General features: G+C 44.2%; 1 protein-coding gene across 1 annotated transcript; it reads left to right on the top strand.

Moving 5' to 3' along the window:
• On the top strand, positions 1 to 26,514 carry EIF3B (eukaryotic translation initiation factor 3 subunit B). The gene is made up of 19 exons (XM_037506705.2): positions 1 to 433; positions 4,480 to 4,672; positions 7,662 to 7,781; positions 8,107 to 8,164; positions 8,354 to 8,482; positions 9,012 to 9,169; positions 11,882 to 12,013; positions 12,107 to 12,173; positions 13,097 to 13,143; positions 14,232 to 14,442; positions 16,023 to 16,095; positions 17,174 to 17,296; positions 19,557 to 19,635; positions 20,440 to 20,578; positions 22,829 to 22,954; positions 23,684 to 23,761; positions 24,158 to 24,266; positions 24,528 to 24,646; positions 25,096 to 26,514. The coding sequence occupies exons 1-18, from the start codon at positions 16 to 18 to the stop codon at positions 24,629 to 24,631; spliced, it is 2,364 nt and encodes a 787-aa protein (XP_037362602.1). The 5' UTR covers positions 1 to 15; the 3' UTR covers positions 24,632 to 24,646; positions 25,096 to 26,514.
• The last annotated feature ends 892 nt before the right edge of the window (positions 26,515 to 27,406 follow it).

Here is a 27,406-nt window from a genome sequence, read left to right as displayed (position 1 = left end):
GGCAGCGGCGGGCCCATGCAGGACGCGGAGAACGTGGCGGGGCCCGAGGCGGCCGAGGATCCGGCCGAGCCCGAGCAGCAGCCGGCTGCCGAGCCGCCGCTAGGGGAGGAGCCCCTGCGGCCGCCGGGGCCCGGCGCGGAGGAGGCGGTGGGCGGCGAGGACGCGGCGGAGGCCGATCCCCGGCCCGACGTCCCGGTGGACGGGCCGACGGCCGAGGGCGAGGAGAGCGCGGCGGGTGCGGACGACCGTCCCGCGTCCCCTCCGTCTGAGGAACCCACCGCCGTCGCCTCGGCCGCGGAGGACGCCCCGGGGGAGCAGGCCCGGGACGCGGCGGCCGAGGCCCGTTCCGAGGGGGCGGGCGGGGAAGACGGCGACGCGGAGGAGCCTTCCTTCAGCGACCCCGAGGACTTCGTGGACGACGTGAGCGAGGAAGGTGAGGCGCGGGCCGTCGGCGCGAGGGCCCCGGGCTCTGCCAGTCAGCGGCCCCCTGCCCCGTCGGGGCTCCCGCGCGCAGGGGAGGGCTTCGTGGGAGCGTGGCGCCCCCGCTTTTCTTTGCTGTTTGCAAAAGTGGGGGCTGGGAGGAACTAACTTGGGGAGCCGGCTGTCAGCTCCCGAACCTGTGCCTTGCAGGCTGGTGACGCAGCCGGCGCGCTGGGGGCCGCGGTGGTGTGCGCGGCGGCGAGGCTGCCGGGGCAGAGCCCCGCGGGCACCGCACGTGCCGGGGGACAGGCTGCCGTCCTCAGGCTTGGGTCAGCCCCCAGGCCAGGGAAGGAGTCGGTGCCCGCTCGGTAGGGGCGGTGAGGACGCTGGCTTTTTAGAGTGGGAAGGGCTTGTCGTGCAGAGCTGGGTGCTTGGGCCCCACCGAAGCTTCTGCCTGCAGAATTCTTCAGTAGGACAGTGTCAAGCCGGCCCCCAAATCCGTGTTTGGTTCTCTCTTCAGCCGACCAGACCTTCGTTCTGTTGGCAAGTTGCTCAGGTTTTAGTATTGTTGATTCTACCTTGACTTGCCTTCTTTTCCTTCTGTATTAACAGGCATGTCTGAGAAATTCTATCTCCAAAAGTGACCTCCCGTGAGGGCTGTCTGAAGTGTTTCCGTTTGTTTCTGTTTCGTGTTTATCTGTTCTGAGTCTGCCAGCTGGGAGCACACGAGCGGCTTTCTCTGTGTGTTGACTGTTACAGTAAGATGGGAAAATAGAATGTTATTAAAATAGCAAGGGCTACATCAAAAAATAAGAAATTGTCATGTTAAGTAAGGTTGTTTTTAGATGTGTGATTTCATTGAGATTGAGTTAGCATGAAGATGATTCTTCAGGTGAAAAGGTTTAGAGAACCAATAGGGTTGTCAACTTATAATTTGAGTGCAATTTTAAAGTACTTATTGTCATTATTGTGTCATTTTTATTAAATAAAAGACATTTTAGTGTGTAAGGGTGGAAAGAGTCTACAAGCTAGTGAAGACTTGGAAGTTGCTCATTAGTCAAAACCTCTTTCTGTGACAAAATGTGTTCCTTCTGGTGTAGGTAGACTCCTTCACAGGGAGGCAGTGTTGACTGGACCCACCAGACACTGTTCTTTTTATCACATAAACCAATAAAGCCTCTTTTGAGCCCTTGAATTTTAACTCTGCTATCGAATTTTTTTTTTTTAAAGCATTTGAGCCCACCTAATTCACACCATATTTCCAGATTGTGGATTATATGCAGAATTGAGTGTGTGTGTGTCAGAGGGTGCTAAAGCGAGCACAGGGCAGCCAGGTTGGGTGCCTTGGGGAGCCTTGTGGTCCTGATATATTTCCAGAGTAACCAGTTAGGCTCCTGGTCTTAAGGAACTGCCACCAAACAGGCTGTCAGTGTTCGTGGATCAGGTCACTTGGTTGTGGTCAGTACCTCAAGCGTGTTCTGTTCATGAAAAGAACTGTTTGTAGTAAATCAGAGAAGATGCAGATGGTACCGGTTCTTTTGAAAATGGACTGAGGCTCAGGAAGAACCCTCTTCTAGGGGCCAATTCTTGGATGCAAATTATTAATGTGTCTTAATCTTTATCCTTTCTCTGCCTACGGTGCTTAGCTAAACAATCAGTGATAAAAGTTATAACTCTAAATGACTCTTTTTTTGGTCATTAAATATTTATCTTTTAATTTGCTGTCTAGTTTTGAGAATTGCCTTTTCTTCTGGAGCCAGATGGGGAGTCTGGGAGTGGCACGCATGCTGTGGTAGTGGTGAATGAAATGTGTTGTGTGTTTACTATAGTTACTCCTTCATTGCATATGGGCAGATTTTTACAAAGTAGACACTTACAAGATTGTGGGAAGAGGCTGAACTTTTTATTATAAATCTTGTAAATTCAGAGCTGGCTTAACAGGCCATCTAATTGTATGGTTAGTGATCTTTAAAAAGAACTCAGGCATTTATGCCTCCAGTCTTTATAGGGAAAGCATCTCACATTTGCTTGCTCTCATCTGTCCCTTTTTTTCTCTTTGTATGGTCTCAATTTAAGCTTCTTTAACACTTAAGTGATCATTCTCTTTTCAAGGAAGCATCTTTAATATTCATAAATGCGTTGATAGCAGTTCGTGACACAACTGTCTCTTGAAATTAAAGGAGTTTGCTTTTTTCAAAGACCTTTTTGCCTTCCAAACTTCCTATTATGGAAAATTTCAAACACTGAAGTGGAGAATTCACCTTAACTTTTTTTTTTTTTTTTAAGATTTATTTATTTATTTATTTATACAAGCACTGGGTACAGTCAGAAGCACGGGAGGGTGAGGGAATTCACCAGAGCCAGAGCGGGGAGCAGAGCAGGCAGAAGGACCGAAGTACACTGCTGAAGGGAGCAGCGGGCGGCAGGAGAGGTCTGCGTGCCACATGGGACCCTCCTCCGGTGGCCGGGGAGCAGCTGGGAATCGAACCAGCATTGCAGAGGCTACCGGCAGCTTTGCAACCCAGTGCTCAACCGCTTCACCACCAGGGAGGCCCCACCTTAACTTTTGAGAATGAACCATAGCTAAGAATATTTTCTGATGTGTTCCTGCTTTGCATATTGATATTCTTACGAATACAATACAAGGAGTGATAATTAGATTTTTGAACAAGTAGAAGAGTAACATGCCATTCTTTAGTTACCTGTTTGGAAATAACTTTGTGTTCTCATTTTGTCTGTATGGGTTCAGTTTCATATAACCAGTGTGCTTTGATGACAGTTTTAAAGATCTGTTTGTTATAGCTTGTAATCCAGTGCCTGTAATTTATAGAATCTGTACAAACCTAACTAATTGGGTTTGTACAGAGTTTAGATTGAAAAGGTAAGACCTTTCATTTGGTATGCCATTTGACCCCCAAGTGCTTATCTCCCGCAGCTGATCAGGCATTTCTCTTGGTGATTTTTTCTTATTTTAGCTGACCATTTGCTGGACATGAAGGAATTCTAAGAAATTTAAGTACTTAAAATTTAGGGTCTATGGTCTTTTTTTTTTTTTTTTAATTTTCTAGAGGCATGTCTTATTTATTTATTTATTTATTATTTGTTTGTTTGTTTGTTTTATACATGCACTGGGTACAGTCAGAAGCGCGGGAGGGTGAGAGAATTCACCAGAGCCAGAGCGGGGAGCAGAGCAGGCAGAAGGACTGAAGTACACTGCTGAGGGGAGCAGCGGGCGGCAGGAGAGGTCTGCGCGCCATGTGGGACCCTCCTCCGGTGGCCGGGGAGCAGCCGGGGATCGAACCAACGGTGCAGAGGCTGCAGGCAGCTTCGCAACCCAGCGCTCAACCGCTGCGCCACTGGGGAGGCCCGGGTCTATGGTCTTGATTTAAAAGCAGGTGACATCACATTTTGAATTTTGTAGTTTGAAAGTAAAAGTTAACCCATACTGCTGTTTCAAGCACTGTCCTAAGCATTTACGAATTTAACATCTAAATGATGTCTCCAACAACTCTGTGAGGCGTTTCATTGACTTGGCGCCATCAGTTATAAGAGACGTTATATTTGCATGTTCATGAACTTGTATATTCTCTGAACTCATTTAAATGCCAGTCTTAGCCCCAGGTTCTCTTCACGTGGTGGATATTTGTTTTTCGAGGTGGATATTTGAATAATGGGCTTGTTTTGTTTCAGAAGAAGGAGGTGTCTGGTGGTGGGGTGGGGAGGCATACCCCCAACCCAAGTTGTTTTTTTCCTGATTCCTGGTGATAGGCAATCTTTTTTCTTTTCATCATTATTAAAGTCTTTTTAAAAAATTCACTTAAGATCTTTCATTTTTAGATATCAGTTCACATATCTTGACTGTCAAAAGCAGCATGAAGAGATAAAATCTTCTTTTATTCTATCATGTTTACATTTTGAGTCAAGCTAGGACTGATTTGTTCACAGTGAAAGCATTTAGATTATTCTTTTTGTTTCTTGGAAATTCGTTCAGTGTGTTAAGGTAATGTCTTAATGTTTTGCTTGGTCAGAAGTCATTTGACACATCTTTCATTCATACAGAATTATTGGGAGATGTACTGAAAGATCGGCCACAGGAAGCAGATGGAATCGATTCAGTGATCGTGGTGGACAATGTTCCTCAAGTGGGACCTGATCGATTGGAGAAACTAAAAAATGTCATTCATAAAATATTTTCCAAGTTTGGGAAAATCATTAATGATTTTTATCCAGAGGAAGACGGGAAGACAAAAGGGTAAGTAATGCCCTCTCATTGAAGTGCTGTTGGCCTTTTTCCTTGGTGTATGTGACACCCCTGGTGATCTGGTTGTCAGAGTTCACAGTGACACAGCACATGCCTTGATGTAGCCACTCGCCTCAGGCATTATGCGGGCCACCCTTAGCTACCAGCCCTGTGGAGCAATGATACGGTCTTGGGGTTATCATATTGAGAGAAGGAAATCTAAGTTTGCTTGTTATATTAAGATACTACCAGTTGGCTACTAAATTGTTAAGAAATCAGAGTTAGATATTTAAGTCTTTTGCTATCAGAACAGTAATTGACACAAGATACATCCTGAGTAGAGGGACCTACTTATTTGAAAACTGGCAGAATTTAGGAAAATTTTACATACGGCTTTTTATTGATTCTAAGATACATTTACCTTTTTTTTAGATTTATTTTTTATACAAGAGCTGGGGTACATTCCAGAGGCACGGGAGGGTGAGAGGATTCACCAGAGACAGAGCCGGGAGTAGAACAGGCAGATGACCGTAATACACTGTTGAGGGGAGCAGCTAGCCCAACCGAGAGGTCTGCCATGCCATGTGGGAATCTCCCTGGCCAGCTGGGAATCAAACCCACTCTACAGATGCTGCGGACAGCTTCACAGTGCTGTGTCACTGGGGAGGCCCTACATTTACTTTTTTATGCTTTAACATGTGAAATGGTTTAGGTGAAAGCAACTTTTTTAGTATTACCTAACTTAATGCGTCTTTTTAAAATAGTGGCAAAAAGTATGTGTCCTGAAATCTGCTTTTTCAATTCAGTATTCTTTGTTGATTGATAAAATTCTAATTCCTTTATTTTAAATGCTGTGGTAGTCTATTACATACAGCAGTTTATCTGTTTTTCATCTATTAACATTCAGTATTTTGGAATTAAAAACAATATAGTACCTACTCACTTCCAAGCTAGTGGGAGAGATTCGTTATTGTACATACCTGGGAATGGAATTCTGGAGCTCTGTGAAATGCCTGTCATTGTATTGCCACTCAGCAATGTCAGGTTGTGCTCTCCAGGGTGCTTGTGGGTTTATACTCTAGCTGGAAGTTTGGGAGCCTGTTGTTGCTCCACGTCTTGTCAAACTTCATCTATTGAAGTTTCTCGTATGTAGCATCCATTAAGAGTATAAGCAAGGGCCTCCCTCCCAGGTGGCGCAGGGGTTAAAGTCTCAGCACTATCAAGCTAATGCCAGCCACTGTGGTATTAGATCGATATCCGGCCAGGGAGCTAACCCACATGGCGCAGCAGACCTCTCCTGTCTCACCCACTGCTCCCCTCAACAGTGTATTTCAGTAGATCTGCCTGTTCTCCCCACTCTGTTTCTGGTGAATCCTCTTACCCCCTGCATCTCTGGCCTATACCCCAGCATTTGTGTGCATAAATAAATAAAAATAAATCTTTAAAAAAAAAAGTACAAGCAAAATTGTCTTTTTATAGACAGGAATAGGATGATTTTTTAAAGCAGATTTTGGGAACTACCTATAATAGTTCAGTTTCTGAAACGATTATGAAATCCATGTAATGTTTCTGATACATTCTGTTTCTAGAACTAAGTGGAAAGATGGCCTCCTTTGACCAGCAATTGCTTATGTTGTGTTTTTTATTATAATGAAACATCCTCTGAGAATCTTTGCAGTTTTGCCTGTAATGGGTAATGTTAGACTACACGTTTTAGAACAGTTCTGTTGAGATTACTGACTGCCGCAGACCAGCTTTCGGCAAAATGTCGTGTCAGGAGTCCCTGAAAGGATGAGATGGACTAGGAGAAACATTAAGGGCTGAGGGGAAGGGGATGAGGTAGTGAGGAGACACCGACACTCGATGAGGTGCTAGTATCTTCTACTGAGGGTCTCAGCAGGTCTGTCTATTCATTTTTTGCAAGCAGTGAGATGACATCATCATATGCATAGACGCAAAGCAGAAACAATCAGTGTATTCTTTTCCCATAGACTTTTGGCTACTACGTGCTCTCAGCAAGAAGGCAACCTTCAAGGTTAATAGATAAAAAACTAAGCCTTACGCTAAAACTCATTATTTCAGCTAGACAATTACCTAAGACAGTTGATAGCCGCCAGTACACCCCTATCAGCTAAAGCCTAAGCATCCAAAGACTCTTCTATTCATATGGCCTTCAGCCAGAGACCAGCTGCTTCTCAGCTATCAGAACTTTTTCTACCTAGAAACTCCTTAACACAATTAACTTCATTTAAAAACGTTCTTAAGAAATGTCAAAAAAAAAAAAAGCAAAAGAAGGACTTAACGATAATCGTCCTGGATTGCTTGTCAGGCATGTTCATGTTTAACAAACTCTTTCCCATTGTCAGGCAGGCCAAATTTACAGTGTTTAATTTTTAAGCAGGTAATTCTCCGTGCCATGTGCTTATAATATCCTTATACTTTATTGCCCAATGTGTTTTCTGAGAAGTTTTTTCTTATATGGCCAAGAACAAAAAACAAAGGGATGTTGAATCTTCAGCCCCACGGTGTGAGGCACAAGGAATCTTCAGCCCCACGGTGTGAGGCTGTTTGGATATCTTCAGACCCACGGTGTGAAGCCCTTTTCTTAGCTGCTTGCAAGTGTCTTACCTGGCTGGGGCAGCAAGGCCCCCTGCAGCAACTGACATATAATAGACTTGTATAATTTAAAAAAATACAATTTTGTAAATTTTGATAGATATGTCCTTAAAACTGTTAAACAGTGAAGATGAGCATTTTTGAATGATCAGCTTTTCTGTAGTTTATGATTCTGAAGTTCAGAGATTTTGGCTCTTTCATTAGGATTTCATTTTTGTGTAGGGAACTACTTTGCTGGTAATTGAGTAATTGAGATATACATGGCAGTATGGTGGGTTTCAGAAGCTTCCAGTGTTTACAGCTTGTGTAGAGAGGACTGGGTGTTTTGAGCATGACCAGCTTAATCCTAAAGTCTGCATTTGTGCAAATCATTCTCCCATTTCAGGTACATCTTCCTGGAATATGCGTCTCCCGCGCATGCCTTGGATGCAGTGAAGAATGCTGATGGTTACAAGCTTGACAAGCAGCACACATTCCGGGTCAACCTTTTCACTGACTTTGACAAGTGAGTTCAGACTTGTGCTTTGATAACCTGGAGACTCCTATGATTGGAAAGGCTCAGTATTTGTGGGGTAAGATGTGATGAGTGGCTTTCCAGGTAGTCTTTTTTTGGTCAGACCACTGTAGGACCATTCTATGTCCCTGTCCCCTTATATTCCCAGCTGTGGCACACCTCTCTTAACAACGTCCCCTCCCATTTATCCTGTGTCTTTTGCCCCCTCTGGGGGAGGGCACAGCACTGCCTGTAGTTGAGGACTGCAGGATAGTAAGCACCTGTTCACTAACCATTACAACAGTGTGCCACTAAACCCATTTGTTCTCTCTTCCAGGTATATGACTATCAGTGATGAGTGGGATATTCCTGAGAAACAGCCTTTCAAAGATTTGGTATGTTGTGTGAAGTCTATACAAATAATTAGAAACGCTGGGTAATCTCTTGGCTGGAGGTGAACAATCCTCCAGGAGTTAGAGGTGCCAATTGAATTCGTTACAACTGTAAGCAGTAAATTAGGAGTCAGTTTTCTCTAGTTAAAATTAATGAAATGTCTTCTCTCTTGCCTTTGGTTCTTTTTCCAGGGAAACTTGCGTTACTGGCTTGAAGAGGCAGAATGCAGAGATCAGTACAGTGTGATCTTTGAGAGCGGGGACCGCACGTCCATATTCTGGAATGATGTGAAAGACCCTGTTTCAATTGAAGAGAGAGCGGTGGGTGTCTACTGCTTGTGGAGGTTCACTTCTCTGTCCTTGACCAAAGGGATTTGGGGTGCAGGAGCAGGTGAAGTGACATGTTCTTGATTACATCTGAGAACTTCTTTTATTCTTCCAGTTTTGAAATTAGTTATATGAGTAGATTTTTTGTGTTTCTCAATTAAGAGCATAAAGATGATCTCACTCGTAGCAGGAATTTAGAAAACCTAAATAAGGGACCAGGAAAAAACCTAGTTCTAGTAAAGTGAAAATCAAAATCAACAAGCAGTTATAAACCAGAGACACACTGCGGGACGAGGGAATAGGTGGGAATTGTATGGGAACTATAACCAAGATGAAAATGCATACATTGTGCAAAAATGAAAAATGATGTAAAAATGTATAAAATAAAATATATATTTAAAAAAGAAATACGTAAATTAAAAAAAAAGCATAAGAAGCAAATTTCTTACTTGCTTTTAAAGGACTCTTTGCCTTGGTTTTCTTGTGGTGTGTTAGTGTTGGCACTGACTTTTTTCCCCCTCAGAGATGGACAGAGACATATGTGCGTTGGTCGCCTAAGGGTACCTACCTGGCTACTTTTCATCAACGAGGCATTGCTCTTTGGGGAGGAGAGAAATTCAAACAAATTCAGAGATTCAGCCACCAAGGGGTTCAGCTTATTGACTTCTCACCTTGTGAAAGGTAAGCTGTTAGAAAAATGCACATGAACTCTGTTCTTTCTACCTCCTGCTAACCTTCTACAGATAATTTTAAAACCTTTTTATTTTGAAGTCATTGCAAATTTAATGGAATAGTTACAGGAAGAGTACAAAACACTTCTAGTTAACATTTTGTTGCTTTATCAGAGTCTTTCTCCAGATACACAAACTTGATTTTCCTCCTGAGCCATTAAGTAGTAAGTGAAATATGATGACCCTTCAGCTCACATGTGTATTTCTGAGAAACAGGAAATTGTCTTCTATAACCATAGTGTAGTTATTAATTTCTGAGCATTTAATGTTTACTTATTTAATGTATTTCCACATTCCAGTTAGTTATTTGCTTCTGTAATGTTATTTTAAAAACTTTTTCCCTTCAGTTCAAGGGTCTGGCCTCAAATCATGTATTTTGCAGATGTAATTTTCCTGTGAGTGAATTTTTCTCATTTGTTAGATTTCCATGGAGCAAAGGTTTTATGTGAGGAGTCGGACCTGAGGAGCCTGGGGGAGCACTGCTCTGGCCACACGGGGTCCTTCCTGTCTCCTGTCAGTGCCCATGTCAGCGTAGGACTTGACGCTCCTGCTTTCCGCATTGCTAGTGCTTTCTGACTTTCTGTGGATGCGGTCTGCAGCAGCTCAGCATCTTGCCTTGTGACCTGGGTTCCTTGTGAGACTCGATGAAGCCCTTGTGCCACAGGGCTCTTGGTACTGCACCTTTTCTTTCAAATTTGTAGTATAAAATTTTTCTAGCACATGAAAAACTAAAGAGAATTGTAGGTAGTAACATCCATATGCCAGTCACTGTTTAACTTGCTATAGTGGCTTCAGAAGTTTTTGAGTAAGTTGAAGTCAGTGGTACAAAAGTAAAGTATGCATGGCTACAGAAAAGCCGTGCCTTGGCAGTCATATTCCCACATGTAACAGGGATAGCAGTTTAATACTATCTAATACCGATAGGTATGTCCCCCTTTCATCCCTGAATAGCCTTTATTTATAGGCAGTTCTGATCTGGATCCAGTAGGGTGTTCATGTTGTGTTTGATCCTGGTGCCTGTTAAATCTTTTTTTATCTTAGTGAACACATCCTTCCCTGTTCATTTATTTCGATGTTGACTTGTTCAGAATACCAGACTGGGTGGCTTGGTCTGCTTCAGGATTGGTCTGCTTACTTAAACTTCATGGTTGGTCTGCTTACTTAAAAATATAACACATTTCTATGATCTTGTACTCTAGCTGATGAGTATTTAATTTTGATAAAGTGACTCTTAAGTTTTCTTTAATGCACAACCACTTTTTGTGCTTGGTGCAAAATAATTGATACTGCTCATTCCAGCAGTATCTGCACTAGATTCCTGATCTCTGTGCCAGTGACTTGCAGGCTTCAGAGGTTGCTTCTTCATCTCCTGGGAGCCTTTCTCAGTCCTTCAGGAAGTTAGTTCCACATGCATGCTCACAGATATTGTTTATGTTGTAAAACATGACTATGTTAAGTTGTAGTGTATCAGCTTACACATTGCTCACTCAGGAGCAGAGACTGGACTGTCTCTTACTGTTGTATCCCTGGCATGTTGCAAAGCACCTAATGTGTGACATGCTTGAATGAATGTATGAGTGAATGAACACTTTGTATAACAGTGTGAAAAAACTTTTTTTCCATACACACACACACACATGATTTATTTTTATGTATGCACACAAGAACTGCAGTTTAGGCCAGAGGAGGGGTGAGGAGGAGGATTCATCAGAGACAGAATGGGGAGCAGTACAGGTGACTCTACTGAAATACACTGCTGAGGGGAGCAGTGGGTGAGACAGGAGAGGTCTGCTGCACCATATGGGTTAGCTCCCTGGCTGGGGATCGAACTCATGGAGCAATGGCTGGCAATAGCTTGATAGCCCTGAGACTTTAACCCCTGTGCCACAGGGAGACCTGAAAAAACTTTTTCAATTAAGTGCTGTAGTTCAAGGGTAGTTTTATTGTGTCCTTTCCAGGTGTATAGCATAGGTCCAAATAGGGAATTTTATGTTGTGGGGGGAGATGATGCCTCATTTTTAATCTAGCAAATCAGTATGGTAACCTCATGAGAAAAAGATGTACTCGTGGAAGCCCTGTCAAGAAGCTGCTTGTGTTGTGCTTGCTTCTGCATTTTCTAGATCCACTGTTACAAGAGAGCAGTCTGGTTTGGATAGTTGTCCTTTATATACCCAAGTGTAGACAAGCTAACAGTTAGAGTGGTTGCTGGGGGAAACTGGCATAGAAGTGCCTTGTCAGTCAGCGTTGTTTTTGAATTGCATGTGGCCATCGGTTCTGTTTATCTGCCATCTGAATTAAACATCATAGAGCTGATGTAAGAGAATTCCTCACCGCTGCTTCCACTAGAGCCCATGAGCAGACTTGTTTGGAATCTGTTGGATTTGTTCCTGTCCTGATTTTAGTGGTGAGGCTTTGGAGTGCCCTGGTACTATGGAAGTGGTTCCTTTCCATTTTGGTGGGATCTCTGGAATGGAACTGTGCTGATGGGAGAGTGTGCCAGGGAAGCCTGGGAATTTGGTTGTATGAGTCTTCACTGCTTGTTCTGGCCTCACCTGTGATTGCAGGAACCTTTGTACAACATGGGTTCAAGTACTCGTTATAGCCACATAGTAGATAGATGGAGGTGGGAAGGAAATCCTAACTATTGTTTCTATTGTTACAGATATCTGGTGACTTTTAGCCCTCTGATGGACACACAGGATGACCCGCAGGCCATCATCATCTGGGACATTCTGACCGGACAGAAGAAGAGAGGTTTTCACTGTGAAAGCTCAGCCCATTGGCCTATTTTTAAGTAAGTGGACAGGTGATAGCTAGTGATGACCTCTTTGTAGTTGCTGCCCTCCCCCCCCCCCCATAGCCTTGCACTTCTTTTTTTCTGTCCTAGGTGGAGTCATGATGGCAAATTCTTCGCCAGAATGACAATGGACACACTCAGTATCTATGAAACTCCGGTAAGTCATTTAATTACCTGAACTTTTTTATTTAAGATTCATTTATTTATGCATGCAAGAACTGGGGTAAGCCAGAGGTGTGGGGGCTGAGAGGATTCACCAGAGAGAGTGGGGAGCAGAACAGGTAGATCTAGTGAAATACACTGCTGAGGGGAGCAGTGGGTGAGGCAGGAGAGATCTGCTGTGCCTTGTGAGTTGCTCCCTGACCAGCTGGGGATCAAACTCAACTCATATTGCAGTGGCTGGCGATAGCTTGATAGTGCTATCTTTTAACCCCTGCACCACCAGGGAGGCCCTTTCTTGAATATTTTCTGATTTGAACTACTTGAAGATGGAGTGCTTTCCTTAATTTGTAGTATTTTTAAGGAAGAAGGGCTTTATACATGCCAAGTGAAGGCATAGGATATTGGATTTTGATCTTTTTCAGTCCCCTTCGCTGCTGCTGCAGAGAATCAAGGATGGGAGAAAATGAAATGATCTCAGTAGTGTATTTTTTTTTTTTTTTTTAAAGATTTATTTATTTATTTATACAAGCACTGGGTACAGTCAGAAGCGCGGGAGGGTGAGAGAATTTACCAGAGCCAGAGCGGGAAGCAGAGCAGGCAGAAGGACTGAAGTACGCTGCTGAGGGGAGCAGTGGGCAGCAGGAGAGGTCTGCGGGCCATGTGGGACCCTCCTCCGGTGGCCGGGGAGCAGCCGGGGATGGAACTGGCACTGCAGGGGCTGCGCCACCTGGGAGGTCCAGTAGTGTATTCTTAACTGCTATAGGTGGATTGTTACATTGTTCATCTCAGCAGCTTTGCTTATGCTGCTCTCTGGCAAGCTCACATCAGAATCTCTCTCCTTTTTTTTTTTTTTGTCAAAAGTGTATGCATTATGGAGACTTTGCCCTGATTTAACTTGACTTTTTTCCTACCCTACAGTCTATGGGTCTTTTGGACAAGAAGAGCTTGAAGATATCTGGCATAAAGTAAGTGACCATTCCCATCAAGTCAGTGAGTAAGCAGTTGTTAAAGTCAGGAAACACTTGTCCTTATAGAACTTGTCCTTCTAGAAACACAGGACTGTGCATAGACCTGCGTCCACCTCTCACTTGGCAGTTTGTTAGCAGGTTTCCACTCCCAGCCCTCACCCTCACGTTTCCCCTTCTTGCACATAAGACATCTTGATGGCTGTGGAGTGTTGGGCTTCTTTCCTCTCATAATCTCTGTCTTGGAACCAGAGACTTGGGGTGCAGTCTTTGAGGAAGAGGGGGCTCTACTTGGTTGAGAGGTCATCTGTGAGATAGGGTGCAGATCGCCATTAGTGAATTGAAGCTCATCTTCACTGGCAAGGAGTAGACATTTTGTTTGACATCTCAGAGTTAGTTAATCTTTTCCCAGGAAAGTGTCAGTAGAGCAGGGACATTCACGTTTCTTATTCTTGTTTAGTTTTATATTCTTGGAGAAAATTGGCTTATAATTAAAATTAAGGTCAGGAATTGATTCTTTATAAACCCAGGTAAAGATGGTGTTTATATATCTGAGCAGGTGAATTTTTCACTCAGCTTCGACCTTTTAGGGTAATTTACAGTAGAGGAAATTGCCCTAACTCTTATTAATTCTCTTCCTTCTTAATCTTTTTGTTTGGGGCTTTTACCCTTCTTGTATCTTAATGAGTTCATCAATCATATAACTGGGTTATCAGCCTAAAAAATACTTTATTTGGCTTATAGCATCAGGATGTGGTGGTCAGGATGTGGAGTATCAGAACCTGGTGTGAGTCCTGACTGGTCTGCCGGGTGACTGGGTGGCATTGTGAGCCCCTCTCACAGAGTAAATATTTTATCATGATGGGTGTAATTTTAATCATATCAAATACTCCTATGTCTTTACCAGCACTGCGTTTCAGGTCTAGGAAAGGGAGGGCCCCTGTGGCGAGAGCTCAGTACTCTGCTACTGCTGTTTTTGGTATAAATACACCAGAGTGGACCTCTGATTTAGCTCTTGGGCCTAACTACAATCCTTTTATCATCACTTTGCCATTCCTGTATAACATTTGATTTTCTTTGTTCTACAGAGACTTCTCTTGGTCTCCTGGTGGAAACATAATAGCCTTTTGGGTGCCTGAAGACAAAGATATTCCAGCCAGGGTAACCCTGATGCAGCTTCCCACGAGACAAGAGATCAGAGTTAGGAATCTTTTTAATGTTGTGGATTGCAAACTACATTGGCAAAAAAATGGAGATTACTTGTGTGTTAAAGTAGATAGGACGCCAAAAGGTACCCAGGTGAGTGGATGCCAGTGGGCACAGGCCATTCTTTCTACGTTGTTCCTACTCAGTCTGCATTTGGAACCTGGTGTAATGAGTTTTGTGGTTCCAATTTATGGGTTATTTTCAGATTCACCTGATACCAAAAGTAGTTAGCTGGCATGTCATAACTGAGAGCTCTTGTCACGTTCTGACTGAGGAGTATAGTTTTTGAATGAAATTTTTGGAGTGAGTAATACTTTGGCATAGTTGGAGTTAACAAGGGATATAGTAGAATCTCCTCCAGACACTAGCTTTTCTTTTGGCAGTTAAAATGAATGTTTTCTTTTTAATCTTTTTTCTAAACACAATAAATAACATGTTTAACAGCTCTGTACTCATATTTTTTGTTATCATTAATATTTATTGCTCCCTCCCAAAAATGCCCGATTTTTCCTTCTAATAAAAATAAATATTCCTTTTCCCTTTACAAAAGGACATTCTAGAGACATAATTTATGTGCCATAAAATTCACCCCTTTACAATTTACAGTTCAGTGACTTTTTAGCACATTTACAAGTTTGGGCAACCATCATCATTATCTTTTTTTTTTTTTAAAGATTTATTTATTTATGCATACAAGAGCTGGGATACAGTCCTGAGATGGGTGGGGGGGTGAGAGGATTCACCAGAGACAGAGTGGGGAACAGAACAGGCAGACAGACTGAAACACACTGCTGAGGGGAGCAGTGGCTGAGACAGGAGAGGTCTGCTTCGCCATGTGGGTTTCTCTCTGGCCGGCTGGGGATCGAACTTGTGCTGCAGAGGCTGTGGACTGCTTCATAGTGCAGTGCTTAACCCCTTGCACCACCAGGGAGGCCCCATCATCACTATCTTAATTCCAGAACATTTTACCGCTCCATAAAGGGTCCCATACCCATTATTCCCCATGCTCCACAGTCCCCTAAAACCCTTGTTCCCAACATCCACTAATGCGTTTTGTCTCTGCATTTCGTATTCTGGATATGTTGTATGAATGGAGTCATATAGTATGCGACTTCGTACCTGCTTCCTTCACTGAGGATCATGTTTTTAAGGTGTATCTAGGATGTGGCTAGTGTCAGTGCCTCATTCTCTATGGCTGAGTAAATTCCATTGTGTGATAGTATGACCGTGCTGATCCATTCATCTTAATGTTTTCATCCAGTACTGAGTCCTGCTTTTACACAGAGTGTATCTACATGTTCATACTTTTCCTTGATAATCAGTCCCTGGTGCTGGACCTTTAGAGCACACTGCAGAAGTTTTGCAGAAAAGCTGTAGTGTGGATCCTTGAAACTATTTGTACTTATGAGTATTAACTGTAGGGCTGTTCTTTGAAAAAGATTCTGGACCAGAGAGAGTATCCAGTTCCTTCCCACAGAGCCTGCAGATTTCTACCTTTGTCAGCATAAGGGATTCTTGTTTTATCATGATGGGTTTATTTTAATCACAGTAAATACTCCTAAGTCTTTACCAAGTCTATAAATGTAATCTTTTATCAAATCCTTGGATGTCCTTTATGACTTTGTGTTTTCAGTTTCCAGAATGTCACTCTTCCCCCTTTTTTTTTTTAACAGGGTGTTGTCACAAATTTTGAAATTTTCCGAATGAGGGAAAAACAGGTACCTGTCGATGTTGTCGAAATGAAAGGCAAGTTCTGTTGTAGTCTTGGGAGTGCAGATGCTTGTTATGTGCCGAGTGCTATGTTTGAGCTTTAGAACTTTAGTGTGAATTGATTGCTTAGAGACTGAACTCTCCCGCTGAATAGTTAGCTGCTTCACATTGCAAATGTGACTCAGTTCAGAATTTTCTTCTGTCCTCTACAACTTGTCTTAAGCTTGCCAATAACTAAGTGAAGACACCCCATTCTTTTTCACACCACTGTGACCAACTTGTATAGCAGAGGGGAAAAGGTGCAAAGAACAGGTTTTCATTAGGCAGTCAATGTCAGGCAGCAGAAGAGCTTTTCATTTTTATGTACTAAAGCTTCAATTTCATAGATCCTTTTTTGTTTTGGATCATTAAACTCTTCAGATGCTGTGTTTCTGTTTTTAGATGGGAAATTTCACTTTTATTTATTTTTTTTAAAGATTTATGCATACAAAAACAGGGTGTAGGCCAGACGTGGGGGGTGGTGGTGAGAGGATTCACCAGAGGCAGAGTGGGGAACAGAACAGGCAGATTTACTGAAATACACTGCTGGGGGGAGTAGTGGGCGAGACAGGAGAGGTCTGCTGCACTATTCCCTGGCCGGGGATCGAATGCAGGTTGCAGTGGCTGACGATAGCTTCATAGTGCTGACACTTAACTCCTTGCGCCACCAGGGAGGCCCTTATCTTTTATTTTAGTGTGACTTTATTTTTCTGGGAGGGGGCAGGTACAGAGATGGGAAAATGCAAACATGGCCACCTTCCTAGTGGCAATAAAATTCTATTGTAGGTACAGTGGTGAATGTTAGAAAGGGTTATCTGGGGCCATGCCTCATTAGTATCACCTCATGACCACTAAGGCACATAACTCATTTCATCTCTCAGGCATGACTTAACTGCGCCACTTTGGTACTCTGTGTAGTGTGCATCTTTGTTCCTGTACCTGCTTTATGACATTTAAATGAATTTCAGAATTTGGGACATTTCTCCGGTAGAATAATGACAGTTATACCTAGTCAGGGATGTTGTTTCTCTAAGTGACAAAAGAGAGAGGCTCATCCTTTTTTTCTTGATCGTAGAAACCATCATAGCTTTTGCTTGGGAACCAAATGGGAGTAAGTTTGCTGTTCTGCACGGGGAGGCCCCTCGGATATCAGTTTCTTTCTACCACGTGAAAAACAACGGGAAGATTGAGCTCATCAGTAAGTAACTGCACCCCACCTTGGGTAGATGGACGCACGTGATAGAATCTAGCCATGGGCAGCTGCTTGGGCCTGAGCATGCATCTGGCTATGTCCATGTGAATGGTATGTTTCCAGTGAATGACAGTGATGATAACGCTGGAAGGCGCGCTTTATAGCCACAGGAACATTCACATTTGTGGACCTGTGCTCTCTACCCCTCCTTTGGGATGATGAAGTCTTGTCTCTTCTTCTTACGACTATTGCTGTTCTTTCTCTCTGGTCTCGGGGGGCCACGTGCCTGTCTCTTGGTCCGGATTCTTTGGTTCCCACCCTCGTTCTGCTCTGCTTGCAAGGGCCCTGCCCTTTGCAGTGTTGGCAGCACTAAACTGCTCCTAGTCCAGATGGGCCTGCTCCTTTCCCCAGTGTATACTGTGCTTACTCATCCTGTGTGGTCAGTGCTTATCAGCACATGGATGTCCCCAGTGAACATGGTGCTGGATGCCGTTGTTGATTGCTTCATAGCATCTCTTCCATGTGGTGGGAAGTGGTAGGGACCGCTTGTGTCCCCCAGAGACGTGGCTGCACTCTAGCCAGACGTATCCTGGCTGCTTTGCATTGCCTTTTTACCGTGAAGATAGTGTGCTAATCCCTGTGTCTTAGAGCAGCTTGTGCCCCAGGAATGGCTTGTACAGAAATAGTTCTGTAAAAGGCGTAAGTTGCCACTTCTTGACATGTGTAGTAATTTAGTGATAGAATCAGTTGACTGTCACAGAACTGATTGTATCATTTTTTTTTTTTTAAAAGATTTATTTATTTATTTATTTATACAAGCACTGGGTATAGTCAGAGGCGCGGGAGGGCGAGAGAATTCACCAGAGCCAGAGTGGGGAGCAGAGCAGGCAGAAGGACCGAAGTACACCGCTGAGGGGAGCAGCGGGCGCAGCAGGAGAGGTCTGCGCGCCATGTGGGACCCTCCTCCGGTGGCTGGGGAGCAGCTGGGGATCGAACCGGCACCGCAGAGGCTGCGGGCAGCTTCGCAACCCAGCGCTCAACCGCTGCGCCACCGGGGAGGCCCTGATTGTATCATGTTTTTGATATGAAAGTGACAGAGACATCTGTAGACTCTCAGAAGACTTTAAGTCACATCTTGTTATAAAATAGATTTTGAAACAGCAAGTAAAAATGCCTTTCACCTCCTGAGTGGTCTGCATTGGACACCTTTCTTGAGGAGTCAGTGTAATTCCCTTGTGCCCATGTCGCAGCGGTTAGTGTTTCAGGAAACTTGGTCAAATAAGTTTTCTTTTGTTTGCTCTAAGAATCCTACTCCCACAAGGTGGTAAGGCCTTTATCATGTCCTCTTTCTTTCTGCGCCACTCACATTTCTTTAAATCAATTATGGATAGAAGGAATGTGCCCCAGATGTTACTTCGGTGCATTCTCTTGAGTGAAGAGACCCTGAGTCACTGCACAGGGGCCTGTCAGGGAGTAAGCAATTAAGAGTATTTGCAGAGATGATGGGTTTAAGTTTCTATGGACATACAGTTTAGGGAGATGCTTAGCTCAACTAAAAGAATGGATTTTAGGGTTTGTTTTTTGTCATACCTTTGAGAATCTTATGGAGGCTGGGTTTCTTCCCTGGTTGAAACTGCATGTTTATTTTAAGTGGATCTTTTTTCTTTTTTTTTTTTTTAAGATTTATTTTTGTTTATTTATGCAAAGAAGAACTGGGGTGTAGGACAGGTGTGGGGGTGGGGTGAGCGGATTCATCAGAGACAGAATGGGCGGCAGAACAGGCAGATCTACTGAAATACACTGCTGAGGGGAGCAGCCAGCAAGACAGGAGAGGTCTGCTGCGCCATGTGGGTCAACTCCAGGCCAGGGATCAAACTCATGCTGGATTGCTTCATAGTGCTGAAACTTAACCCCTTGGACCACCAGGGAGGCCCCTGTAAGTAGATTCTTTTATCCAATTAATTCGTGATGTGTAGATGGTTTCATATATGAAACATTAAAATCAGTATTGTAGCTTTAGACTTCTTGGCCCCCTCATTTTTAAGTGTAGGCTATTATTGAAGGTGTATTTAAATGATAGATGTCCTGAAACAGTGGTCACAGGTACAGATAGGTCTGGAATATAGAGTTCCGGCTGTAGGTTTATTGTTACCAGAGATACACAATGAGGGCAGGGTGAGCCCATAGCCATGTCCTTCAGTCTGGTCTGCACCTTGACTGTTGAAGCTTTACAAAGATTTTTAATAGGTCCTTTCTTTCCTTTCAGAAATGTTTGATAAACAGCAGGCAAACACCATCTTTTGGAGTCCCCAGGGGCAGTTTGTGGTGTTGGCTGGTCTAAGGAGGTAGGTGCCTGCCTTCTACTCAGTGTGAGAGGCCCTAACCTTTGAGCCTTGTGTCTCCTGCCTGGGTTCTGAATGGTGACTGTAGTGCTCCAGTCCTTGAGTACTTGGGAGAGGGCCTTTTCTGTGGAAGGGTCTTAACCAGTTTCCAGATATGGCACATATCAACCTGTGGTGTCTCCATCCTGCTCCCCGGACTTGACCAAGGCCAAGCAGGTTAAAACAGGCAACAGACAGCTTTCAGTGCTGTCTTGAAGACACAACTATGTGTTGTAATTCCTTTCTAAGCAAGTGCTCTTGCTGGCCATCAATTATCCTAATGTGGGAAGACTAATAGGCCTGCGCTGTCCGTCCTCAGGTGGCTGGTATAATCCAGAGAACATACAAACTCACCTTTCACATATTCCCTGCTTAGTTGCTGTTCCAACAAAATGTATAGAAATCTTGAAGAATTTGCTGCAGTATCTTGGTTCTGCATTAGAGCACCCTCAGTTGCTTATTTCTCCTTCACGAAGGCCCCACTTATAGAAATTTTGGGGGCTTAGCCTCAGATAATCTTTCCTCTGAACATAGCAATAGCAGACAGCTATGCTCGCCACGTGCACTTCATGGATTTTAATTCACAACATCCTTGGGAGATGGGTGATACTTATGTGTTATAACCACAGTAACAAGGCTGTGGTTAGGGGACACTTGAGGCTCCTGATCCATGTGCTGAGCCCTACCCCTTAATGAGTGGGAATGCCAGAAAAGCTTCTGCAGAAATTGAGTTTCTTACTTAGATTGACTCTGCCTGTTTCTCCTCAGCATGAACGGTGCCTTGGCATTTGTGGACACGTCAGACTGTACAGTCATGAACATTGCAGAACACTACATGGCCTCTGATGTTGAATGGGATCCTACTGGGCGCTATGTTGTCACCTCTGTGTCCTGGTGGAGCCATAAGGTATGCAGACCCGTGTAAACTAAAACCTCTGTGCAGTGTGAAACCAGGCCGTACCAGGCAGGCAGATGACGTTTTACTTCAGGAAGAGTGCCAAGCATGGTATTAACCTCTTCCCTCCCAATCCTTAAGGAGTGGGCATTGCTGTTAACTTGTTAGTTGGTTGATATTTTCTGCCCAGCCAACCGATCACCTGAGACTGCCAGCCTTTTCTATAAATAGGTTGCATTCCTTGATTTCTCTCTCATCATTTGTCAGCTGCCTCACCTGCCACCTGTTCTAGTTAGACCAGCCTGCCATCCTCTGGTGCAGTAGCCAGAAAAATTTTTAAAGTGAAAATCAATCTGCGTTCCCAGTCTGCAAAGTGCTACTGCGGTTTAAAATGAACCGAATTGCTTACTGTGGCCTGGAAATAGAATGAGGATACATCCTGGTTTCTAAATGTTTTTCCAGTGTCATCATTTTCCTTTTAAAAGCTTCACGGTGTGGATAATAATTACCTGGTTGCCAGCCTGTATAGCTCTTTGTGGTACAGCCTTTGCTGGCTCTGATTGTATCTCCTGCTTGTCTGTTCCCTGAGTGGAGGCCACACTGACCTTGAGTTCCCATGCTTGCCCCTGCCTCTTGGCTTCTGTGTTCTTCCACCACCTGAAATATAGTTCCCATGTGTTTGGGGTCTCCTGTCTCAGGTGTCCCTAAGCTCATATCTGTAGCGGCTCCCCACCAGGGCAGCCGCTGTATCATCTCTAATTTTTCATGGAGCTCAGGATGATATGAATTCATTTTAGGTAATTGAGTGCATTGTCTCCTTTTCCTGCTGGAATAGAACACTGTGAGGGCGAACACCTTTTTTCTTGCTCTGATTTGAGCGCACTGCCTGGCATTGTCATGGTACAGTCAGGTTTTGCTGATTGAATGAATTGGCATGCAAGACTCTGTTTGCTATTCATGTATTTACTTTGAAATGATCATCACCGCTCTCTTGCGCAGTTGACTTCAGAGTGTGTCAGTGGACCACAGAGGATTCTGGAATTGCAGAGGAAGGTTTGGGCAGGCACATGTCTGGTACCCAGTAGTGAGGGAGCTTCTTTTTCTGTGACCTGTGAACTCACTGGAAGTGCACGAAAAATGTATTTGTGCAAGTTTTTTTCTCAGGCCAGAATCCATTTTTCTCTTTAGCATCTCAAAAAAGAACTTGAAAAAATTCAGAAATTCTGTCCTCTGTGGGGATGTACGTAGTGTCTGCAGGCCACTGTTTTTTTCCAGCATTATTTGTAAACATTACTACTCCCAGAGTGATGGAGAAGTTTGCTCTGGGGATTTCTTTCTATATTGAATTACATTAATTGATTGAGGTATTGACAGGTGAACCTGCTCATGCATGTAAAGCGCCAGTGAGGTCAAATTAAGGTAATTCTCTTTTACAAAATAATGAACTTGGGCCTCCCTGGTGGTGCAACAGGTGAAGACACAGCCTATGAAGCTGTCTGCACACGAATTCGATCCCCGGCCAGGGAGCTACCCACATGGTGCAGCAGACCTCTCCTGTCTCGCCCACTACTCCCCTCAGCAGTGTATTTCAGTCAGTCTGCCTGTTCTGTTTCCCACTCTGTCTGTGGTGAATCCTCTCACCCCCCCACCTCTGGCTTACACCCCAGTTCTTGTATGCATAAATAAATAAATCTTTAAAAAAAAAAAAAAAGAACTTGCAGAAACACGGTCTTAAAAATAGCACTGGAAATGTCAGTATTTAATCTTGATTGTGACTGTATCCTAATTTGTTCAAATATTGCCTCAGTGAAACCCACCTTGGATCTCTCTTTTGGACTGACCACTCTGTTAAATTGCTGCTCTGCACAGCCTTCACTGGAGAGTGAAACCAGGCCTCTCTTTCTTTATTGAGAAAGTCTCAAACAGTTGAGTGACAGTGTGTGCTGATGTAATTCTTTATCACAGACCAGTAGTGAAAGGCCTGTGTTTTGTTTGCAATTTCTGTGTGCTGCGCTTTACTATGTAACTCTCCACAATCTCCTATTTGCTGTCTTCTCTGCTGAGTGGGAGTTTAACAAAGGCAGAAACTTGTTTTTGCTCACCCATTTCTTCCAAATGCCCATGACTTTGTCTGACTCTCAAGCATTTGTTAATAAATCAAGTAGTTCTGTTGATTCTGTTGACATTAGAGACTCTTAGATTCTCTGCATCTCTTGTGAAACTTGCTGGGGTGAGCAGCTCAGTGTGACCTGGCTCTTTTAGGTGGACAATGCTTACTGGTTGTGGACTTTCCAAGGACGCCTTCTGCAAAAGAATAACAAGGATCGCTTTTGCCAGCTGCTGTGGAGACCTCGGCCCCCAACACTCCTGAGCCAGGATCAGATAAAGGTCTGGTGACCCAACCAGGTTAAGTAAGGGTGTGGAGTGATTGAGGAACTTAGAGGAAAGTTGTTCTTTTTCCCTGTTATTTTTAAGGTAGTAATAAGTGAATAATCAAAACATTGCATGTACAGAGAACCCTGTGAAGAGAGATGCAAAAATTATAAGAACATCTGTCAGTGCCTTGACTCATTTCAAATCCTTATTTATAGTCAAGTGTTATTTGACAGTATTACCTTTTGGTTGTAGTATCTGACTCATTGTTAGACTCAGTGCTAGCTAGTAGGTACAATTTTCCCTCACGTAGGCAGACAGGGAAATTCAAGTATAACTCTGTAAGAGTGACAGTAGGATTAAAAAAGAGAACAGTAAGAACCAAATTAAAAAAAAATGACAATTTCAAGGTAGTATGCTTAGATTTTCAGGTTATTTTGCACCACATCTGTACCATTTTAGGAAGTTTGTGTGAACTGGAGGTGCTATGAAAAAGTCCTGGTGGCATTAGAAGAGATAGCGTGGGATTTATATAACTGTGGTGAAATACGCAGGTGGTATTAAGTCAAAGCTGAGAGGAGAGTAAATCTGAGGAAGGCAAGCCGGTCTTACTCAGTGAAGTGCAGGCAGCACTGGTGCTAGAGAGCTCCTGGAGGCCGTCGTCTCACATTAGCAACTTTGAAGATTGTGTTTGTGGTTCTTGCTTTGGATGTTTAAATCCTGAGTGACTTGTCTTTGTTTCAGCAAATTAAAAAAGATCTGAAGAAATACTCCAAGATCTTTGAGCAGAAGGATCGTTTGAGCCAATCCAAAGCCTCAAAGGTCAGCCTCTGAGATAGCCCAAGATGGCCCCCATCCCTTGATGGACAGAGAGGAGCCAGTGCTGGCTGTGGGAAGGCAGGGCCGAGCGGGAACTGTCCCTTAGGGACAACTGCTTGGGGCTGCATTATGCCAGACCTGGCTGTAAACTTGGTGGCTGGCTTTTTAGATATCCGGGTGGGCGTGGGATAGTACAGTAATCCAGAAAGGTTGGTGGGTGGAGTAGGGCTATGTGTGATATTGGAAGAAAAGTGAAAACCAACATATTCCACCATTCCTGTTTTCATTCTCTAAATAGTAGTTCTCACCTCGCCTAGTGATTGGAGTTCCTTTGGTTAAGCAAAAACATCATGGAAAGTTAAGTAATGACTCTGCAACTTCCCCCAACTCTCTGCATAGGAATTGGTTGAGAGAAGACGAACCATGATGGAAGATTTCCGAAAATACCGGAAAATGGCCCAAGAACTCTATATGGAGCAGAAAAACGAACGTCTGGAGTTGCGAGGAGGTAACTTGATCAGCTGCAGATAGATTATTTTAATATTTGCTGAAATATTTCTCTTTTTGCATCTGTGTTAATTTCCTAGGTTTCTTAGTAAACAACAGGTGTTTGTTTAAAGATTCTTACAAAGAACTGAGTCTCCCCCTGCCTGCAGGTTCAAGTCCACATTCCTTGTGTTTGCACACAGCCTCTTGGCTGGTTTGGTGTGTGATCTCCTGAAGCTCCCTCATCTGCACCCTGCATAGCCCTTCCCCTCTATCTTCTCAGGTGTGGACACGGATGAGCTGGACAGCAACGTCGATGACTGGGAGGAGGAGACCATTGAGTTTTTTGTCACTGAAGAAATCATTCCTCTTGGGAATCAGGAGTGATCCGAGAGCACTGTGGTAAGACCCCAGATAGGAATAGCTAGTAGTCTGTTGGTTATTTTTTCTTTTTTGTTCTGTTACATTCGCAAGTTAGAGAATGTCTTAAGGTAACAAATGAACATCCTGTTTCATGTAGTCACAGTTAAAAGCTTTGCTCTTGAATTGTGGTCAGGTGCTGTTCTCTTGAGTGTTGGGGGCGAACTCTTTATCTGAAGGCTTTGCAGGGAGTGCTCCTTCAGAGCAGGGTTTGGCTGTGGCTGGACAGGCCAGGGCAGATTCTGGTGGTTGACATGTCTGGGGGAGAGTGAGGCTGTACTGCAGCATCTGCAGGTGTCCTTGCTAGAAGACCTCGGTATGTCCCACAGAAAGGTGGGCATTGCTAAATATCAACGGTGCCCAGATCTAGCAGGTCCAGTCTAGATCTGCTAGGTTACATGACAGCGTGAACAGTTGTTCTTTTGTTGCAGCGTTGCTGAATCGTGTGCCAGAACCAAGGTCATCCTTTTGCAGAAAGCCTGCACGACTCTGAATTTACCTGTGCGCTCTTGCTCTGGACTGTGACCACTCCTGAGATTCTCCATCTCCACACACTGCTGTGCCTTTTGACCCCTGGTATCTACAGTGGGGGTGGTGTTAAGGCACTGCTTTAAAACTTTTCTTGTTTGAGTTTTTTAATTCAGCACCACCAGTATTAGACTTCTTTGTGCAGTGCTGCGGTGGGCACCTTTCCCTGCTGCTATTGGTGGGATTCTGAGGTGCACCATCAGGGGGAGTGGCTTCTCTTTGCGGACTCACTGTTCCTTGGGCAGGGGCGAGTGTAGGAGTGTCCCAAACACCAGAGGGGAGCAGGCGCCACTCAGAGGGCTGTGTGCCCCACCATTCAGGTTGTGGCAGGTTCTCTCAACAGGCTGAACGTGGAAATAAAGCAAACCTGTATGAAAAAGCTGTCTTTCTCCTCTCTTTAAACATAGATAGTGGCCTTGAATTTGGTGCCTCTTGCCTCCTCCCCTGGCAGCACTCCTGGGCACCCAACATTCACCTGCCTTAGGCACACATGACAAGGAGGGAACATACAGCCTCCTGGTTTTCTGCGTTTTCAGCTGAGCTTTCTAAAGTGACGTGTTCGTCCAGGAGGCCCAGGAAACAACTGAGCAGTCTTTCTGTTTGTTTTCTGTGCTTGTCATTTTTCTGGATGAGAAAAAAATCCTTTAGACTTTTCCTTGGAGTTCTGCAAGTGTGAAGACTTACACTGAGATTTGTTTTAGCCAGTTGGTCCTCTTTCCATATTTACTACTTTTCCCCCACTGAGAAGGGAGTGAAATCCATGTGATACCAATCCAATTTTGTCTGCCAGGTCTAGATGACCGTTGGTGCCTTGTGAAGTTGGAGTTTCTTTCTCCTCTTTTACCTGCTGGGACCTGAAGCTTAGTTTAAAAAAACAGCAAAGCGCAGAACAACCACACTTTGAAATCAGACATCCACAAACCTAGAGACATCTCAGAATCGGAGGCTGACTGCCCTTGCTACGAGGCAGCGGTGCTGTGTGATCCTCGGCTGTGTGGTCGCGTGGCCAGCCTGGGAGTTGGCCTCAAGGTGGTCCCCTGGGTGAGAGGGCGGTGTTCAGCCTTGGCCCGTCCTGTCTGCTTTCTCTGCAGTTCCATCATTGTTGCATCTTGTCACGTAAGTGTCTTCATGCCTTCTGTGCACGTATTTACAGTAATTCGTTTCTGTTTTTTAAACCTCAACGTGCCACAATCTAGGATTTTTTTTTTTCCATTTCATGCCAGTAAGAAGAAATAAGGTGCACCATTCTAAATATTTAACAGCTTTCAGAAAATTAACTTTTCACTGTTTTAAACTTGCTAGTTGTAATTGTTTTACACAATTTGTAAATAAAAGAATTTCTGAAACATTGGTGTTTGCTTTAGCTTTTCTGCTGTAGAAATGAAATTTCCCAGGCCTGCCTTTTGTAGGGAACTTTTCTAACCTGTCCTAGGGGTGGGGTGAGGGGGCTTGAGGGAGGAGGTGGGCAGAGGATCCTCATGTTCTGGCTTGGGGCCATTGGATGGTGCTGGCTGCCCATGTGGGCCAGGTCTTCATGGAGTCTCCAGAGGCAGTGGAGATGTGAGAAGGCTTGCTGTACATAGGAACTTGACCTGGGCTCTCCAGAAGGTTCCCAATGATCATGCTGAGCCAGAAGGGGACACAGGTAGCAGGGGATACTCTCCCTGTCCTTTCTTGATTCATGCGTGAGGGCATCCTGGAACCCAGCACTGACTCCTAAAGACCACGGGCATGTCAAATGTGACCAAACTTACTCACCTAGTGGGGTCACTGCTTTTAGGCCTCACCAAGTTGGGGAAACTTGGGGAACTGAACAGGTCATTTAACCTCCGGTCTTTCAACCCCGCTGGTGGGGATGGGGCTCTGGTCTTTCTAGTTGGGTTTTCAGACCTGAACATAGGTCTGATCTCTGGTTTGTATAAAAACAAGCCGTGTGCTGTGTTGGCACCAACCCTGGCTCCCAACAGGAAAGGTGCCGCCATCTGGGTCGCTCTGCGACCTAGAGGTTCAGCCTGCCTTAGTTGTGAGGTTCACGATGCAGTGACTTCCCTGGAGACCACAGTGGAAAAGTGGGTGTGGCATTTAACCAGTAAATAGGGCTGGTTTATCCTGTGGCCTTGAGTGCCATGTGCAGGCTGACAGCGTGGGAAAGGGACTAAAATCCAGCTTCCTTTAGCAGAAAATCTAAGGTGGTTTCAAGGTTGCTTCTTTTTT

The sequence above is a fragment of the Talpa occidentalis genome, unplaced genomic scaffold (genome assembly GCF_014898055.3).
Source record: "Talpa occidentalis isolate TD23 unplaced genomic scaffold, MPIMG_talOcc4v2.1 talOcc4.12, whole genome shotgun sequence".
Lineage (NCBI taxonomy): Eukaryota > Metazoa > Chordata > Mammalia > Eulipotyphla > Talpidae > Talpa > Talpa occidentalis.
Note: the sequence above shows the minus strand (reverse complement) of the source record. Positions and strands in the feature narration are given on the sequence as shown.

Coding starts and splice junctions, on each gene's coding strand:
- EIF3B (XM_037506705.2), top strand. CDS start 16: ATGCAGGACGCGGAGAACGTGGCGGGGCCCGAGGCGGCCGAGGATCCG. Junction 8,483..9,011: donor TTTCAATTGAAGAGAGAGCG/GTGGGTGTCTAC, acceptor TTTCCCCCTCAG/AGATGGACAGAGACATATGT. Junction 14,443..16,022: donor GGACGCCAAAAGGTACCCAG/GTGAGTGGATGC, acceptor TTTTTTTAACAG/GGTGTTGTCACAAATTTTGA.